The 20,953-nt window shown below is 36.1% G+C and overlaps 1 protein-coding gene across 2 annotated transcripts in view; it reads right to left on the reverse strand.

Moving 5' to 3' along the window:
- Positions 1-5,565: 5,565 nt before the first annotated feature.
- LOC126274831 (palmitoyltransferase ZDHHC8) overlaps positions 5,566-20,953 on the reverse strand; it is a 269,181-nt gene continuing 253,793 nt past the window's right edge. For both annotated transcript variants that reach the window (XM_049977144.1, XM_049977145.1), the window contains exon 9: positions 5,566-7,415. In XM_049977144.1, coding sequence (XP_049833101.1) covers positions 6,512-7,415 — 904 coding nt within the window. In that variant the 3' untranslated portion in view covers positions 5,566-6,511. The remainder of the gene's footprint in view (positions 7,416-20,953) is intronic.

Here is a 20,953-nt window from a genome sequence, read left to right on the forward strand (position 1 = left end):
TGACAAAGGATTTGAAATTAAAATACATTAAAACAATTACTTGCATAAAAATATGAGTCAAAATCATTGTGATAAAGATTAAAATATAAAAAATTCAAATCACCTGAGGTGGTTTGAACCCAAGACAACCTGCAAATGAGGGCTGTACCTTACCCATTATGCTACGTCATTAGCTTGTTCAAAGCTCCTATTTTGAAGGTGCTACAGAATCACATGAGATTACTTTCTCCCCCCCACTCCCCCCCCCCCCCATCCTGCCCACCTCTTTGATTATGAGGATCTACCAGGGTGAATGCCTGCAGGGTGTGTGATATCTGGGACACTAACCCACATCACTGTACACATGGTTTCAAAAAGTCAACTCTACCCACAGTGACCCCCCCCCCCCCCCCTATTCCGATATGATTAAAACACTGTAAAGCAATACATCTCTGGGCTATCACATCATTTTACCACCACTAACAACATATTCTTTTCTTTGACCCAAGTTCAGGGTAAATGTTGATAAAAGTGGAACATAAATATCTCTGGGGTACAACACCACCCCCCTCTTTCTTGAAATCTACAACACTGTTGGGGACAGATTCAAACAATGTGATGTGGTATTATAGCCTATATAGTTTTGTTATTACATTTCAAGAAGAAGAAGAAGAAGAAGAAGAAGAAGAAGAAACTGCAGTAACATCAAGATTCTTATTTTTGACCACACAATTATGCATTTAACTCTAGTATTTTTGTAATCTAATTACATCAACAAGTTCTTGTAACCCAGAACTTGCTCATTAAATGGCATAAATGTTCTTTAGAAAGTAATGATTTCAATTAAGTAATGAAGGTGTTCTGCCCAAATCATTGTAGATTGTTCTCATTGTTAAAGCATAATACATGTGCACCACACTTAATGTAAATTCTATAGTTAAACTTTGTCTGCACCAATTGCTCAGGTAATAACCATCAAATTAAATGTTATTCACTGCACTTTATTTTATTTGTGTGTTCATCTTCTCTAGGTTTCCATATGTTCCACTGGACTAAATGAATTCTACTGTATAAGGCTAGTGTTGTGTAGCAGCTGTCACGTTTTATAGCATGTTCAAAGATTGTACAAGCCAGTACAATGTCCAAACGTACCAACAGTATCGGTCAGCAAAGAGCTATGTTGATCTCTCATCTCTGACAATACTGTTCACTGGTAGCATTAATACAATAAGCAAAATAAACACTAATCAGCCAAAGAAAAGTTATTTTACTGTTAACAGTACACACATTTCCCTTACACTCAACCACTTGCAACTCACTCTCACACTTTTTTTTTTTTTTTTAATTTTTAGAAATGAAAATATGCAGGAGAAATACTTTTCTTGTCATAGAAGCATGAATCTTTGGCAAGTACACAACCTAAGGGATTTCTCCTGGATTTTTTCTGACCATTTAAGATATAATACCCAATGATAAGAAATTGACTGGAAAATATTTGAAAGTCAGTGCATATGTAAGTCTCTTTCTTTCTTTCTTTCTTTCTTTCTCTTTCTTTCTTTGAAATACATAAGGCATTTACAATTGTCTATTTTCCAGAAGACAATAAAATAATGTGCAAGAGACTTAAACTTATGTAAAATAAAATTAGGCAGTATTTAAAAAATAACACCTTCATTTCTGGTGCATAAAATGAACACACAAGAATAATGATTCATCGCAGATGCAAGATCTTTACGGTACCCAATGCTATTGTTAACAAACAAACATGTATGGGCTGTTAATACCTAAATATGACTTATTTTATTTCTTCAGATCTTCTGATAGTGGGTTTGTAAGATATTTCACGATTCATTCACAAATGTGTTCTCAGAGATATGTTGATCCAGTTTACCTCACAAATAACGCTCACAATTTCCTGTTTGACACATGCGGTGAGTTACCTGCAGGTGGGTTCTACTGTATGTGTTGCACATGCTTCTAAACTGTTAAACAATTCTTTTCAGTACACACTAAGCTGCTGATTGGAACTTTCATTCTTTAGTTTCCTTTTGGATTAATTCATAAGAATGCAGCAATTTTATATTGCTATATGAAGAGCGCGACAGCAGGTATATACATTGTCTTTTTACTTCACTGAAGCCTGTATAAAACTAAAACCTTGTGATTCTTGGGTTGCATATTCATGGAAGTCTGAAACTGTACGTTTTGTTTTATGACCTATCGCCACTCCCCCAACACCTATCAGCAAATACCTGAAAATGGTTTTGCTAGAAAAATCCTTATTTTTCAGTTAAATCTCAACAGTTAGAACCATTTACCATAGGATGATGATCTTAAACAGACTGTGAAAACAGAGGGTTATTCAGTGGGAGAATAATATCTCAAACCAGTGTCCAGTCTACACTCTTACCCTCTTCATTTGAACACAAAAACCTTTCCATCAACAAATTAGCATCACCAAACTTTGATGTATGTAATTCAAAACTAAATCACTTGTTTGTAGTTTACTTAACAGCAAATACGTATCAAAATATTTTCCCATATAATTAAATTTTTATGACCAAGACCGATAAAGTGATGTAAAATACTGTTACTTCTCCAATCGTTCATATGATCTCTACAAGTTATATCAGTAATCCATTGCTATCTCCTGATAGGAATCACTATATGGAATACAACACACAGTAAAAATTTGCCTCCGCAGTATTATGAGAGGGCATAAAATTGTTTCAAAATAAAAAGCAGAAGTGGATCATAAACCCTTACTTTTGTGGTGACAGGAGATCAATTTATGTATGTGCACATAAGGTAGACCATTTACCTGCAAGTTTTTTCTACGGCTGATTGCAATGCAACTATTTTGCTGTTTGACACATTTAAGATCTTGAGAAAATTAAATAACATAAAAAAAATTTTGATCTTGTTGCACAATGTTTAGCAATAGGCGCAATAAAAGTAAGTCGACTTACTACAGGAAACAGTTCAGTATTTATACAGAACACAGATGAAGGCAACAATACAAAAAATTTAAGCTGAACTGATGATGTCAAAGTTCAGATTGCAGATAAAAGTGGCTACAGTCAAAAGGAAACAATACCATAGCTGGTAACTTTCAGATTGTCATTGTAAAATGAAAAAGACAAATTAATAGCTATTGAGATAAGAAGAAAATCCTAACAACGCACACCAATCAATGTTTTTTGGGATCAAAAATAAAAGAGAGAATCAAAATAATGGTGTTACAAATTCATAAGAAGGTTAAGAAAAATTCTTGGAATAATAATACCTTAGGATATTTGTACCTGGTAAAGAAGCAAGATGACTTCCCATTTTTCAAGTTTTTATTATATGCATTTATATCCCACAGCAGATATAATCATCTCAACACGAAGACATTTAATGGACCCTACATCAACTGTTATAATCAGTATCTATTTACTTCATACTTTATTAACTTACTGGATGTAGTTTCTCATCCCATGTGCCACACCTGTTTTCTCCCTACCAGTTTGATAATGTTTTTACCATCTTTGGAATATTATTCCTGCAGATTACGCTTACACTTTCAGCATTCTTTCTATTTTTGTTTCTTATCTGCGACCTACAGTTTTCAGTTATCTCCATCACACTGATCTCGTATCACTTGTTAGTGCGCAGGTTTTCACATATTAAGCACTCTCAACAAGTCATTTATTTTAGTTAATATCATGGCACTACTGCTCTGCTCATTTTCAGACTGCTACTGATACAGATTATGCCTATGAATATAAGATTGATTTTCAAGCATGTCCCATTATTTCTCTCCTGTCATTCCATTTCTTCTGAGAGCACAAACCAAGAATCCAAGAATAGTTCAGTTTTTCAATTTTATTTAATTTGGGGGTTTCACTCTACTCACAAACAGAGACTTAGGGCAACATTTACAAGGTTTTTTTTTAACATGTTTGTTTTCTAACTTGCAGTACTGATAACACAAAGCAATAATATAACATGTCTTGAATATTTTCTTTATGTCTAAAAGTTGACAGTGCTTTACAACTGGATTTGTCTGGCATTTTACCAGTAAAAATGTTTATGTTTGATTGACACCCCCCTTTTTTCATCAGTTGCTGTGCAGTCAGTCTGATAAGTATACCATTCCTCTGCTGCTGTATTAGATAAATGTGAACCTGTTTCATGAGATACAGTTGCTCAGTTGGCCAATCGGTAATTTCCCAACACTACTCTCATTACCCCTGACTAACACCCTTCACTTGATTGGTTCACTTTGTTACTGAATTTTCCCAATTTTTGGTACTGCAAATATATATATAAAAACACAACTTAAAACATAATTAAAAAGTGATTATGAGAAAGCGACAACACAACTGTGTTTATGTTGCACTGGACAGCAGCATCAAACTTATCTTTCTCATAGTAATTACTTGAAACTAGGGTGTAAATACTGGTATACCAAGAGAACTAGTTGGTTATTATGCACACAACAGTTCTAAAAATGCTGTAAACCAAGTGCGAACATCAGTGAAACTCCATTTCTATTGCCAAATGTACAAAAAATTTATATAAAAAAATAAAAAAGCAATAACAATACCTTCAAAATTGGCAAAGAACACTTTGCCAACAAAGGCAAAACAACTAAAGACAAATAGCACATGCCCCAATAAAGGATTATGATATCAGGCATTTAAATGACTGGCACTGGGTTATATGACAGGTGGCAATTAGGCACCAGTACATCACCTTTCACTCTTGCTAGGTGTAACATTTGAATGGTAACTATTTCCTTCGCAGTAGGATTGTTTCCCTATAGAATGTGACACCTATGAATGCTTTCTCTCTCTCTCTCTCTCTCTCTCTCTCTCTCTCTCTCTCTCTCTCTCTCTCTCTCTCTTGCTCTTGCTTTTTCTTTTTAAAGCCAATAAAAGGCGCATGTAGATTTAATAATGCAACCCTAAAGTTGTTGGGAACTTCTTGCTTGAAATTGGTATAGTGTAAGTAAAATTAAAAATACATGGATATAGCTGTTAACTACATGAAAAAGAGACATCCCAAGACACATGCAGTTCATGCATGTAAGGCATACAAATTTGAAACAACTGGCAGTAAAAATATCTTTTGTAATATTGTCTTATTAAGACTTCCTATATTCTGTTCACCATAACATCTGCTCAAAAAGCAAACGTAATTTTCTTCTCATTAGAATATCAGGAGGCAAATGTCCACAATTTTATCAGTGTTTCAACTACATTTCTGTTAAGCTGTATCTGAAGGTACCTTCACTGCATTTTCTGCTTTCAGTTTTTTTTTTGCCTTATTTCTTGATAGTTCACCAAACTCCAACTACCTCAGAGAGACAAATTTGGTTATGATTATTTGAAAATTTGTCATAAAATTTTCAGTCAACTTTGCCTTGATTCTAACTGTTAGTAACAAGATTTATTTGTTTGTACTGCTGAATTCAAGCTAAGGCTGTTCTTATGCATAGGATAATGCACCTTGAGTTAATGCAGAGCATAGACAGAACAAATTAGTGTTGGGTTACTTACAAACAGAAATAATAATAATAAAAATAAAAAAGCATTATAATGAAGTTTGTAAGCATTGTATGAAGCTGCTCATTTCTCTATCTTTTAATTTCCTGAATATAAAGACTCCAATGAAGGCAATTACACAGATATAAAGAAAAATATATGAAGGATAAATAAATTTACATAAGGAATCTTTTATAAAACACACATCTCATGTACTTCGTAACACAAAAAAGAAGGAAGGAGCACACACAGTATGCACAGACGTGCTATGACACAGTAACTCGAGAGCTCATCAGCCATTGCTAATTAAGATTTGGTCTTCAGACACATTAAGTACAACACAAACATCTCCAAAACATAGTTATTTCTTTTTTTTAATTCAGCACACAAGTTTATATTCTGTGAACTTGCAGATTCAATATACTGATATTAACAGATAATACAAAATCACAAATTAAAAAAGAAAATAATAATAATAATAATAATAGAAATATAGTTTTAAGGCTATTTCAGTTATATAAGTATGACAAATTTTGGGACATGGGGAATATAGTGTAAAGATCTATATAAATTATGGAGTAACAGGATAACTTGCAATATTGCAGTAGCAACAATCAGTTATGTTGTGTGACGATATCAACTATTTATAATTTATGGCACTTAACAAAAACAAAATGTGTCTGTAAGTCTTTAACAATACAGTAACTACACGTTAATGCAATCATCATTAATTTGTAAAAAATTAATGTTTATTTTCTTCATTTCATTAGAAATTTGTCCTCTTTCACTTGGTAGTGGCATCACAAGATTACTGGTTGTCAGGGATACAAGCTAGTACCTCAAAATGAAATGATGTTTCAATATGGTAATCTATAACCCCTTCTTGACAAAGGGAAAGTCCTGGCCCCTCGTAAGTAGTTGTAGGTTGCTTGTTTGTTGTGTGGTAACGTTCGATTTCTAAGATAACCGCACACCTGTATACCACCTGGGCCAAGCCTTCCCTATACAGAAATTTCATAATTCATATCATAAACACTAGCACGGTCTGGAGTTGGCGTTGAACTTCGATGAGTGTCTTGAAGAACTGAAGATGAGGTCCCACTCACTGGGCCACTAACAGTTACTAGCCTATGCTCGGAACGAGGAGTACCTGGGGAAGCTGAAGTCAGCTCTATTGAATCGGACATCTCTAACGCTCGCACAAATGACATGGGTCTTCTTGAGCCCGGACTGGGTCGTCGTCCATCACAAGAAGAAACTGCCGCTGTTGGGGTGGTAGGGGTTACCATTGTCTTTCGTTTAATCTGTGGAGATTGTGGAGGAGGGTACACAGGGACACCACCACGCACTGGGGGGTAATAGGAAGCTGGAGGACGCTGACTATACATTTGCTGCTGCTGCTGTTGCTGTTGCTGCTGCTGTTGCTGCTGCTGCTGCGTAGGACTTGTTGGGTTTGAGCGATAATACTCATACCCAGCACTCCTTTGATGCTGAGAAGGCAACGGCTGATGATGATGTGATGATGCTCCAATTCCATTTCCATTGGACCCATAAGCACCAGGAGAAGTGTCCTTCCACGTATAAACTCCCCTTTGTGGAGAGCCAGCTAATTCTCGTATGTTATCTGCTGTGTTATTTGAGCGTGCATATGCGAGATCACCACCAGATCCACCTTGCCGAACAAGCTCACTTTCTGACAGGAATCGACGCTGCGGACTTCCATAACTTGACGTTGGCGGCGCAACTCTAGATGCTGGATGAGGCTGTACGCTGTGATGTGTATGGACAGCACTGATTTGTGAGGGCTGTTGCTGAAATTCATAGTATGTGGATGACGGTGTCCCCATTCCCCCAACTCCAATAAAATCTGGTCGTCGTGGCTGTGTGGGAGTGCCTGGGTTGGACCTATTAAAAACAAACATGTTTACAGAAATATTAGTACCTTCCCAAAAAACACACTAAAATTCAACAGCTTTTGACGCTGATTAGCTTGTCATTAATAGCATACATGGAGCAGGATTTTTTTTTTCTGCATTTAATTTTCAATGAGATCAGTAACAGCAAAACACTTTTACAGGATGTCCTTTGGCAAACATTCTGGTATACTTAAGAAAACAATACTTAGAACCATAATAAATCACTCAAGCTTTCTAATGTATATACTTGCAAAACTAAAATAATTAAATATATACTGTTATTGCTAAAAGCAGAACAACGACCACAGGAAGGTTGCAAGAAAGTGCTCAGAAAATAGAATAACAGTGGAAAAAGAGATCAAGGAAAGCAATTTATAACAGCACAACAAATGAAGTGAACAGCGAAACAAAATTACAAGCGATCTTGTGGGCATCTGCGAAACTGCTAAGGAAACAAACAGCTTAGTAGTTGCATTACGAGACATCGTATAGGGCCAAAATCTTCTCATAACCTAAACTAACTAACAATTTCAACAGATATACCAAAGAGGCTCAAACCAAAGCAGTTTGAAGCAAACTTGGTATTTTAGTCATCATTTTACCTTGAAGGGAACTAAGAATGAAACCCCAGAAGAAGGTTGAGGAGTTAACAAATGATGTCGTGAACAAAGACTCAGATCAGGCTGCTTGACGAAAACATCTCCTCAACTGGTTAACATCACCTAAAGAAACATAATGTGCATATGGGTGCACAGACAGCTCTGCACAATATGGAAAAGTTGGTGTATGTGTGTGTGTTTGTGGAAAAGAAATGGTCATGTTAGAAAAAGACAGTACAAAAGAAGGAAATATAAGAAAAGTGTCTACATACAAAGACAAAAGAGTACTAAAATATTCACAGAGAATAATCACAGCCAACCTGCTATTCCTATGAACTAAAAAATCAGTGTAGCTCTGTATCTTCTTCCAAGACACACAAAAAGTGCACTGACAAAGTAATCCAAGCTCCATAGTATGTCCTACAGCTGTTGCCAACAGTTTTCTGTCATCGATATTCTCTCTAACTCATGCAAAATATTTGACTCGATATGCAATAAAACATTATGAAAAGCCTGCATATCTAAATGCAAGTTTGTGAAAGCTCAACTACTTTGACAAGTCATATTGAATTTTCTAATGCCAAAAGAAATCTAATTTACTTTGCTTCACATGCGGCAGATTACTTGTCAAATGAACACATTAAACTAAATTAATAAAAATTCTAATTATAATCCAGGGCAAGATACTTGCTGCAATATTTCTTGTGGCATCACTCAAATGGATGCGACAGTGCTTCAGTTATAAACTGTAAGCTCCAATGACTGGTGGAGCAGTATAACTGAAGCACATAATATACAACAAATGTTATAAAATCTACAAAAACAACAGTTCGACATCATGCGGCTTTAACGAGAAACTACTATTAACCAACTATCTGGATGTTTGGTTTATGTACTATAAAAATATGGCAGAAGTCGAATCTTCTGGTCTAGAAACATACAATGAGTAATTTTACATAAGAGCCAACTGATTCAGTCTTTCACATACAATGTTCGCTCTCGTTGTGGCTATAGTTCCCAGGAATTACATAGGGTTTTGCGCACAATTCACTGCCTAATGTGTCATTATCTTCTGTGCGAGACATCACAAGAGAATATGTGGAAAGATACTTAAATTCCCTGACATCTAAAAATTTTAAGGAAAAACATGATCCAAAATTTTACTGTCGGATATGGTGAATATGGCTCGTAGAACCATTTACTTCTTGTCCAGTACACCGGACATTGTGGCATAAGATTTGCAATTCCAGTGATGGTACTAGTTGAACTTATATTTTTAATTTTGATTACCACAACTGGTTTTGGACACCAAGACCATTTTCCAGTGGGAGAACACATACAGTTAAGTCAGTCTGTATACTCACATAATGACAGAATCTCCAGCTGAAACCAGTCATGGAAATCAAAAGTAAAAATACAAGTGCAATTGGTGCTGTCATTTGATCCCACAAAACATTAACATTCAGCTCAATGAATACATAATTTGTAAAGTAAGCAACAAGATGACATATCTGCTGCCGAACTGTGCACTGGGGTCACAAAACTACCGAATACAATTCCCCAAAACCTGAGAGGTTTTTTTTTTTTTAATTTTTTCCTTTTCTTTTTCACATATAGTCATCATTACAATAGGATGTACGAGCCAAAGAAACTTTCAGAATGATTTAAATTATACAAGATGTAAGTCTTGGTGTTAAAGTACATCTTGCTTACATATTCATCATATGGACTCCAGGGCCCACACTGTTTCAGTACAAGATACTTATATGTGAATTGTTAAATAAAAAAAAAAAATAAAAAAAAAAAAAGAAACACAAACCAGTACATTACAAGGTACACAAGTTACGCAGTACTATGAGTACATTGTTTTTTGTCTTGTAAGTTGAATATTGCCACTAACAGGTACTGTGGAAGTTTTGTTGCATTGGTAAAAGCATAAGCAACATTCCAGAACTTGCTGTCTCTTACAATACAAAGAAACTGAAATTCAGTTCTGAAATAGACAGCATTATCAATGCACACATTACAAGGTGTTAGCACTGTTTGTTAAAGAATGTCGAACAACCTTCTATTTCACACATATAATTCTTCATACGATCTCAATGGAAGAAACTGATGCAATTTACATAGCATTCTCTCAACTGACAGAAAATAATATGATGTGGCCACTACAGCCAGAGAGAGAGAGAGAGAGAGAGAGAGAGAGAGAGAGAGAGAGAGAGAGAGAGAGAGAGAGAGATCGTCATGTTGAGCTTTTGCGAGTGTATGTGTGTTTTCTAATATAGAAGAAGGCCTTCTCGTCAACAGCTAAAATGTACAGCAGTCTTTTCACTGTCTCCTCCTCCTCCTATTCACAATACAGTGGTACCTCGTTTAACAAGTATCTCCCACACAACATTACAGTGACTACTATAGTACTATGCAGTATGTTTACTCATTAAGGTTGTTAGTAACCAATTTTAAGAAATGGGCTGTTTGATTTCGAAATATGCTCACACATGATTTAAACATTTGAAGAAAAATGAGGCTGATCATCATCAGTCACTTGATTTCTTGCATAAATTGTCATTTTCAACCAAGAATTTGCGTTTATTCTGTCTACTCAGCAAAGAGTGACTAACAACAAACATTGTTCCAAGTGTTCCTGCTCCAGGGTCCTAACTTCACCCATCCTACACCCATTTGCTCTTTCCCACAGACTCCCCTTCCACCATTCTGTCTACCACCTGCAAATTCATTCCATGTCATGGTTGTACACTGCGCCAACTCACCAGTGCAGGTGCAGGAGCATGCGCAGCTGCCCATGCCGCACCCCTATCCAGTGCACCTGTTGGCTCTCCCTCTCAGCTGTCAGTCACCCTTCCACAATGCTCCCTCTTGCTCCTCACCACCTTTCCCCCCCTTGCTGGTGTGTGTGTGTGTGTGTGTGTGTGTGTGTGTGTGTGTGTGTGTGTGTGTGTGTGATTTTTTAATAACTGGTACTATCACAAGACTCAATATTCTTCTTCATGCACTTGGAGTGAAGAAAGGAGAGTAAAAACCCAATCTCAATCTAAAATTACATTTGTACTCAGCAAGTCCTGGTACAGTGAGTGGTGGAGTGTAGATAGTTTAGTTTATCCTGTGTATTACCCCTACTCAAAATAATATGATGTGGCCACTACAGCCAGAGAGAGAGAGAGAGAGAGAGAGAGAGAGAGAGAGAGAGAGAGAGAGAGAGAGAGAGATATCGTCATGTTGAGCTTTTGCGAGTGTATGTGTGTTTTCTAATATAGAAGAAGGCCTTCTCGTCAACAGCTAAAATGTACAGCAGTCTTTTCACTGTCTCCTCCTCCTCCTATTCACAATACAGTGGTACCTCGTTTAACAAGTATCTCCCACACAACGCAATTTGCATTATTATTATTATTATTATTATTATTATTATTATTATAATTTAAAAAATTGTAAAAATTGACTCACTCAATTAACAATGTACCATATAATGAGTGACGATAATTTATTGTGAGGTCACTAGGTGTTCAGATGTGGAGGGGGAAACAATCAACAATATGAACCTCATTCATTCTTGGCAGCAGCATACGAACAATGTCTTTAGTACGTACTGCGTCTCAGTTTAGCCCTCTTTCTGCTACTATCTTAATGCAGCTTGTCATCACACGTTTTTCTAAACTTGTATTCACACAGTATTTTCCTGTGTGCAAATTTTATAACCTTCACAAAAATGTCCCTGAAGATAAAGCTGCAAAAAGATGACCATAAAAGAAAGACAATGACCTTAGGAATGAAGCTTAAAATCATTGAATAACGCCAACATTGTGTGAGCACTGCTGATTTAGTACACACATACAATCGGTCTACATCAGCTATCTGTGCTGTCCTCGATAACAAGGACAAGAATTAAGAGACAGATGTTTGAAACGGAGTGACAAGAGTATCTAATCAACAGTTTTTTATTATCCTATGAATAATCGTATTAGCCTGTGGATAAATGAAAAGCAAGTACAAGGCGACACTTAACGAGATCATCATTTGTGAAAACGCGAGAATTATTTTTGCTGACCTCGTTAAGAAGACACTAGGATCATCAGTGGCCAAAGAAGTGTTTAAGACAAGCTGTGGGTGGTTCGAGAAGATTAAGAAAAGAACAGGCATCCACAGATAACAGTGAAGCAGCAATCTTGTGATGCAATAATGCAAATGACGATGGCATGGATATCAGTTGATCAGTTGCATTGTACATTGAAAATCGTAACAGCAATAAAGAGTGGCATGTGCACTAAAAATTTATTTGATGATAGTGCTGTCACATTTTTTGCCAAGTGTTGAAGTGTTGGCAAAACAAATGACTTCCTTGTAAAAAAGAATTAGCTATGTATTGCGATTAGTAAAGTACATAATATTGTATGTGTAATTTTCTTTGAATATATGGCATGGAACAGATTATCATATTTTACATTAATTTGTATGTGATAAATTGTTGCGCTTAATGAATATTTTGCACTATGAGCGATATTCTGGGATGAATTACGCTCCCTATGCGTGGTTCCACTGTATTGTTATTCCATCCTGGACTTTCCATTATTTGATTTTGACAGATTAAAATAACACAGATACGTGAAGTATAATTTTATTAATGCAGTCTACTAATGCACGAGGTAGAAAGTATAATCGCATTAATCCACCACTGATAACAGCAGACGAAATACTGATACTGAATTATTGTTGATTCATCCTCTCAATACCAGTATGGCACTATAATTCCTGCAGCATCCATTTTCTGTTGTTCTCCAAGCACTGGATGACATAGGTACAAGAATTGACTGCAATCTTTATGTAATAATGCAGTTCAAGTTTGGTAACATCCACCTTGAATGACCGCTCAACTCATATTGTGATCTCTGTTCACACTTTATACTCCTGAAAAGCACTGCCATCTTTCGTCACATCATATTACTACGTATTCTTGAGGAGACTCCTGACATCATGGAATGCACGGAGTTTGTAATGCACTATTCTGGACTGTTGCAACTGACAGTCACAAATGTTTGCAATGACAATTTTTTTTCGTATTTTTTCTCATGCTATATGTTTATGGTTGTGTTTGTGTTCTTCCATCTTCCTACTTGTAATGCTTATACATATGAACTAACCTTCCATTTGCATGTTGCAGATTTTTTTAAATTTGTTAGCATTTTCAAGACAAAAAAAGGTGCTACAACTTTTGCAATAACTCTCATGGTTCATAAGAACTTCATTTCTGAACCTAGCAGTTTGTTGTTGACCTGTCTGCTTGTTATGCAGGATTATAGGTCATGTTTTATTGTGGGAATAAAATCTGGAGGAGTGTCTGTTTTGATCTTAGAACAACTTGTTTGTTTAAGAGAAGATTCTGAACTTGTATATGACTAGAAAGCACGCCATCAACAGGGATTCTGAGGTAGCTAGTTGTTCATATAAAGCACTGAAGGCAGCAGAAAATGTTTCATATAAAGAAATTGGTTTTATTTAGAAATTCATGCTCAGAGTATAATAAAACTAACACAATATTCAACCTACATTATTCTCTTGTGTGCTCGGCTCTCTGTGATAACACTGAGTGTAATTTCTGCATACCAGGGCAAACCTGATTAAGTCATAACACTGTCTTTGGTGAGATAGAGAAAAAAAAATGAGTGCACAAGTCACATTTATGCATTTCAAAGCCACTCCACATCAAAGTGAAAAAGACAGATTTGAAGCACCATTACACCATGAACCCAAAAACAACGAAGGGTGTATATAATGATGATGCTGAGCTATCATTGTTGTTTCCAGAATGTAGAGACATTGCTCCACTGAAACCAAGATACCTACAGTCCATGACATCTTTCAATTCATTAGTTTTCCCTTTCATTTTATAACAATTTAAAAATACAAAACAGTGCACATTGCACAGGGTATATTTAAGAAACTCAACGTATTTGTTTCAATTTTACTTGTCGAACTTTTTAATGATTTACACAATTGTATTTGTCATGGATTCTCAGATATTTAAAAAAAGGTTTCATTTTCACCATTAACTGTACATTACAATATCCACTGTTGCAATTTTGGCCTTATGGTCATTTTCAAATGGTTACAGATGCTGGAAAGCCAGCAGTAGACAACATTAATAAAAAGCATAAAAATGTCATGAGCCTCTATGTCTTGTGTCTTTTGTCACTTACACCATGTGTGATGGATAGGATAAAAACCCATGAAACTAAATTCGTGCTTATTCCAAATGTCAGTAATGAACACTGTACTCACATTACCCATGAATTCAGTTTCATTGGTTTTCATCCTATTCACCATATAATGATGGTGTATGTGACACGGATTGACATGAGCCATAGACATTGATGTCATTTTTATGCTTTTTAGAAATGATGACTACGACTGTGTTTCAGAATAAAAATGACCAAAAGGTCAAAACTGTGATTGTGAATATTGTAATAAAAGTAGTCAATGATGAACACAAAGTCATTTCAAATAGTTTTCATGATTGTACTTTAAAATTATCCGTTTGTAACAATGACTTACTTTCTTAAACATAAAGTTTGTTAAAAAAAAAGTAGTACAAGCAGGAGTAGAAGTAGCTAGTATTTTTTAATTTATCGTAATTTCCAGTTGCTACATTAGATTCTACCATCTGATGTGCCTATGTTTTCAACTATTTCATGCACCTTTAATTACTGGCTTTCCAATATCATACTGAGAAATATCTTGATATTTTAATCTGCTGCTGCTTGTTTGGACTGACTTTCAACTGAATCCATTCAAAAGCAATACACACTATGTAAATACTTTAAAAAAGATATATAAATAAAACTATTCCACAACTGGAATCCTATGTAGTACGTGCACTGGATCAGGAAGTGCTTCATCACTTACTTCAGCCACAACATTACAGTGACTACTATAGTACTATGCAGTATGTTTACTCATTAAGGTTGTTAGTAACCAATTTTAAGAAATGGGCTGTTTGATTTCGAAATATGCTCACACATGATTTAAACATTTGAAGAAAAATGAGGCTGATCATCATCAGTCACTCGATTTCTTGCATAAATTGTCATTTTCAACCAAGAATTTGCGTTTATTCTGTCTACTCAGCAAAGAGTGACTAACAACAAACATTGTTCCAAGTGTTCCTGCTCCAGGGTCCTAACTTCACCCATCCTACACCCATTTGCTCTTTCCCACAGACTCCCCTTCCACCATTCTGTCTACCACCTGCAAATTCATTCCATGTCATGGTTGTACACTGCGCCAACTCACCAGTGCAGGTGCAGGAGCATGCGCAGCTGTCCATGCCGCACCCCTATCCAGTGCACCTGTTGGCTCTCCCTCTCAGCTGTCAGTCACCCTTCCACAATGCTCCCTCTTGCTCCTCACCACCTTTCCCCCCCTTGCTGGTGTGTGTGTGTGTGTGTGTGTGTGTGTGTGTGTGTGTGTGTGTGTGTGATTTTTTAATAACTGGTACTATCACAAGACTCAATATTCTTCTTCATGCACTTGGAGTGAAGAAAGGAGAGTAAAAACCCAATCTCAATCTAAAATTACATTTGTACTCAGCAAGTCCTGGTACAGTGAGTGGTGGAGTGTAGATAGTTTAGTTTATCCTGTGTATTACCCCTACTCATTTTCCATTCCATTTGAAGACAGAACACAGGAGGAATGATTGTCAGTACTCTTATGTGTGTATTAATGTGTCTCTTGGTTTTCTCATTATGAGCATTATGCAGATGTATGATGGAGGAAGCAAGAGGTTTCCTGACTGGTATTAAAAATGGGCTCTTATAATTTTGAGAGTACAAGTTTCTGTGATACACAACAGCTTTCTTGTATTGTGTCCCCAATTTCTGAGTATAACTGAATTTTTCATGCCAACTCAGCAAACCTATAATGAATTGCACAATTCTTCTTTGGATCTTTTCTCCCTCTTGCATTAATCTAACTTACCAAGGGTTCCACATTAATGAACAGATAACATGAGATTTTTGCAAGTGGTCACTAAATTTGACTATCTCCCTTCTGGAAGCAACATTTCTGTGATCATTCACAATAGGTCACATATACTCCTAGATACTTAACAGTTCTGACTCGTTCCTGTAACTGTTCATCACTTGTAAGTTGAAACAATATTTGGTCTTTCCATGCATTACATAAATTTATATCATGAATCTTCCACCATTATTTAAACTATAAGGCTTCCTGAAATCTGTGCCAGTTTTTTAACAAAGTGAACTCTACGTAGATAACTTATCTATTAACAGCTTCAGACAGGTATAATGTAGTTTACATGTATTATGAACAGTAACAGACCTATTGTATGTATCTAAGGTATAATTGATGCTAATTTTGCTTTGCTTTTATGGAGGTTTTCTGATTAAGGGTGTCATACAGAGTTCTGTTGGCCATGTGGTCTTCCACCTAACTGCATACCTGTTTCAAGTTACAATAAGAAATATTTTGTTTGCCAGCACAACAGTATGGGCTCATGCAAAAACTGACAACAAGAACATGTCATAAGAAACTGTTCTACTATCTGCATACTTATGGACCTCACAAACAAAAAACATGTAGGTTGCACACAATCTGTGACTATGTAATCCATGTTGATTTCTATAGATGAGTTGTTTGGTCTTCAAAAAAGTTGTCATATGACAAGAAAAAATAATTGCACCTGCTCAACAGCAAAATACACTGGCTCAGTACTAAAGTACCAAACTATGGATCCAAAGATCTCATCAGTCCTCCTCAGGATTCTTAGCAGTCACTTATCAATTCTTTCATCTCTGCCAATGTTTGAGAAAGATGCCACACTGCACCACAGCTCAAAATCCACATTAATTGTAGGTCCCCCATATACTTCAAATGTCCGAGGAAGGCAATAGCATATTATCTCTAACAACATCAAGCCCAGTAAAGCACTGGTGACACTCAAATGAATCTTCAAGTCAATGACAGATTTTTTTAATTTGCTACAAAATAGCCATCACTTGTTTCAGAGATACATATTATTGTGCATTTGTGTAAACGAATGCAACTCACTGGTATCTAGCTTGGGAAGCTACTTTAAAGTACATATCTGATTTGAGGCATGTACACTTCTGTGCAAAATTGTCCAGCTGTAACTTTTTGACAACCAAGAACTGCACATTTCAATTCTCCAATTTCGTGTTCAATGACTTGGTGAAAATAGTGATGATCTCTGGTTTCATCACATTTAAAAATTCCACTCATGATGATATTCATTACAATCAATTGTTCACAGCATAACGAGATGTGTTAAAGTCAGTATGTCTTTCAAGGATTGTGGTAACCCCTCCCCCCCTTCCCTCTCCAAAGATCCCACTTTCCCAATTTGACAGTGTCTTGCAGACCGACATGAACTAAAGCTCTGCAGATGGGTAGTGGAAGTTCCTTAGTTTGTTCCATAGACTATTTGACTCATTCTTTAATCAAAATGATGTGGAACAAACCAGTTTACAGGATATGTATACATGATTAGCGTTAACATTAATGAACACACTATCTTTAAGTCCTACACACACACAAAAAACCAGACCTTTTTACTGGCTAATAGTTTATAAATAGAAATTTGTCAATGGAGTAGAAGGAATTGCCCAGGAGAAATGATTTTAAGTAAGGTTTGAAACCTACTTTGCTAACTGTCAGACATTTAATAGTATTGGACAAATGATCAAAAATTTTTGTTGCCAAATATAGAACTACTTTCTGAGCCACAGACATGTTTAATAATGGGTAATAAATATCATTTTAGTTTTCTTTCCACATTGTGATGGATAATTTATGGTGAATTTCATTAGTGAACATATGTATTGTGATGGCACTGTTAAAATGCCGAAAAGGTCTGTTCAGAAAATTCCGGAACTTTGTCCTTGAAATTTTTCTGCACTTATCTTTTACTTATTGTGCATGGTTGTAACGTAGCAAGTTATGAGATAACATTCATTCAATGCAGTAAGGCACACAGCCATATAGCAAGGTGGCTTCAGGATGGCTACATTTTTTCTTCACTCTGACAAAGTGCAGCTGATGTTACCAGCTGTGAGAACTGTCTCAAGTAACATTCAGTCAGTACGCAAATGCATATTCCCTACAAATCTAAATAAATCATAGTAATTATCATCCGATTCTGTTCAAACTTGATACCCAATCTTTTATTGTTAAGGAAGGGATCCTGTACAAATTTCAGATTTTTATCTATTATAGTTATGAAAACTGAGAAAATTACTTAAATGAACTAAAACTGACACTTAGGTTTCAAAACTCAGTTAGGAACAATAACCAAATGTCTTATTATCATCTGAAGTCACAACAAAGCTCACAGCGTATAAAATCACTTAATTAGAATTTTCTTTTCAAAACTTTAATTACTCTACATTACATAGTATAAAAATCATTCAAAATTATTATTTGTTTATTATTTTGTTGTGCGAATACATGGAAATGAATGAGAGAGAGTATGTGGAACATACATTAAAACTGAATGTCACTTTACATAAAACCTTATAAAATTGAACCATGGGAAAATTGTGTTGTAACCACGATGCTAATGACGTATGTCAGGGTGCGCTTGCTTTCGTAAGAGAGAAGCCAGAATAAAAGTCTGAAGCAGAATAAGTTTATCTATTAATTTAAAGATTCTTTTGCATTTCGTTTTATTTTTTTAAACAGTATATTAGAAATTGAAATTGTAATGACGTAAATGACTATCTGGTTAGTGGTTGGCTAAGACAAGTTTTGCCGCGAGAATGATCTGGAAGGATCATTCTGATTGGTTATTCAGACCAATAGCCAATCAGAATTAAGTGGTTCCCGCATGCGGATAGTTAGATATGCAGAGAGGATAGGAGCAGTGATAGATTTGCTCGTTAACCTGCTTTGGGGTAACACCATGCTAGATGTCTCTGTGAAAACAGTATGTAAACTGAAGAGCTAGTGAGATCATTTCAGATAAAACGAGTCACGGCTAAAGCAGTTCAAGTTCCGAACATTTTGAAGAAAATGCGATGTTTCGGAACTATTTAGTTGAAGTTTTAGAAGGGTGTGATCTTTTGGTCATAGAGAGAATTCTGCACGGCATGTTCCATGTTCTTTATGGAATACTTTGGTAAGCACTTCTGACATAGAAGACCACTGAAATGACTGAATGTTCAACTCACTAATAGTGGTGGGTCAGTGACTGTTAGATCCCAAAATTAACCGGGTCGACCTTACAGAAATTCTGGCTGCTTTTTCGTGTGAAAATATGTTGTATAGGCTGTGAACTTGGAATGAATGAGACTTTGCCTATTAAATACAGACTTGATAGCCATTTGATGTGTTTTATTAAGAACAAAAAGCTGTTTCGATAGAATTTTCAAATGCTTACTGAAATTAAACTGCATCCTCCGAATGCCCAAAATTTTTGAATATGAACTTACAGGAACTGATTTGCAACTTGAGTTACGCGGCCTCAGTGTGGTAGGTATTAGGTAGCGGTTTCATCAATGCTGCTCTGCACATGCCTAGCATGTATCTACAACTGCAGAGTGAAGGGACATTGGAAAGAAAAAATATAGGAGTAGGTGAACTGTTCGATGAAAATGACAGAGAGAGTAAGGGGATGAAAGACCGAAAAATGAACCTGCCCTGCCCATGGTCTCCCTTGAAAAACTCACCTCCGCAACTGATACAATGCTCCCAATGCTGTTTCCATTTCCAGAAGCAGTCTTGGTATGCCTTTTGCTGGATCACCTGAAGTGCCGTCTGTGAATTTTCTTTTATCATTGCAAATCCTCAGCCTTTCAATGCTTCAACATTACAACCATAGACCCACATCTCACCACCAGTTATTATTCTCTTAAGGAATATCTTTTTCTCATCTATACGATCCAAAAGTTCTTCACAGAATGTTAGGCAGAGATCTTTTGGTCTTGACTCATGAGCTGTGGGACCAACTCGGTGGCAACATGATGCATTCCAAGATTCTGTGTCATAATTTCATGACACAATCTAACTGAAATGTAACATTCTTCTAGAATCTCTCGGACAGTCATCTTCGACTGGCAAGCACATTATTTCATTAATGTTCCTGATATGAGTGCTGTTGATATGCACTGAAGCACGTCCTGAATAAGGGTCATCTTTAACTTCTGTCAGGCTATTTTTAAACAGCGTGAACCATTTGTGACACTGAGTATGGCTTAAGCACTCATCACCATAGACTTCCTGCATCATTTGCTGTCTCTATAAAGGTTTCCTTGAGTTTCACACAAAATTTAATGCAGATACAGTGTTCCTCTGATTCGAGCCATCTCGAAATTCACAAACTGTGTGACACAATGCTCTACTCAATACAGCACTGAAAAATAACTAACAGACATACAATACTGAAACTTCAGGCAATTAATTACACATTAAACACATGAATGTGCACGGATGCCAACTGCATTTTGTTCCAACACACCATTGGTGCAAATTACACGAGTTTTGGAATTTTTTGAGCAGACTTCATAGCTCCTTGAAGAGGCACTTACATGATGCCCATGAGTGAACATAACATATTCTTCTCACTACTTACTTTTGTGCAGTCAATACTTTCTAAGTAATGAGTTACCTCAGAAAACTATTTCACAAGACATTGTTGAGTGGAAATATGCAATTTATGCCAGGAAGTTAATATGTTTGTTTCCAAAATTAGCAGTTATATGAAGAGCAAAAGTAGCTGAACTTAATTTTTGAGAAGCTCAGTAACATGCTTCTTTCAGTTCAAGTTTTCATCAATATGTATACCCACAAATTTGGAGCATTCTACCCTATTTACTGACTACTGCTCATGTGTTACAGCAGTTGTTGGTATGACTATCTGTAGAACAGAACTGAACACAGTGTG

Source organism: Schistocerca gregaria, chromosome 1 (assembly GCF_023897955.1).
Source record: "Schistocerca gregaria isolate iqSchGreg1 chromosome 1, iqSchGreg1.2, whole genome shotgun sequence".
Classification (NCBI taxonomy): Eukaryota; Metazoa; Arthropoda; class Insecta; order Orthoptera; family Acrididae; genus Schistocerca; species Schistocerca gregaria.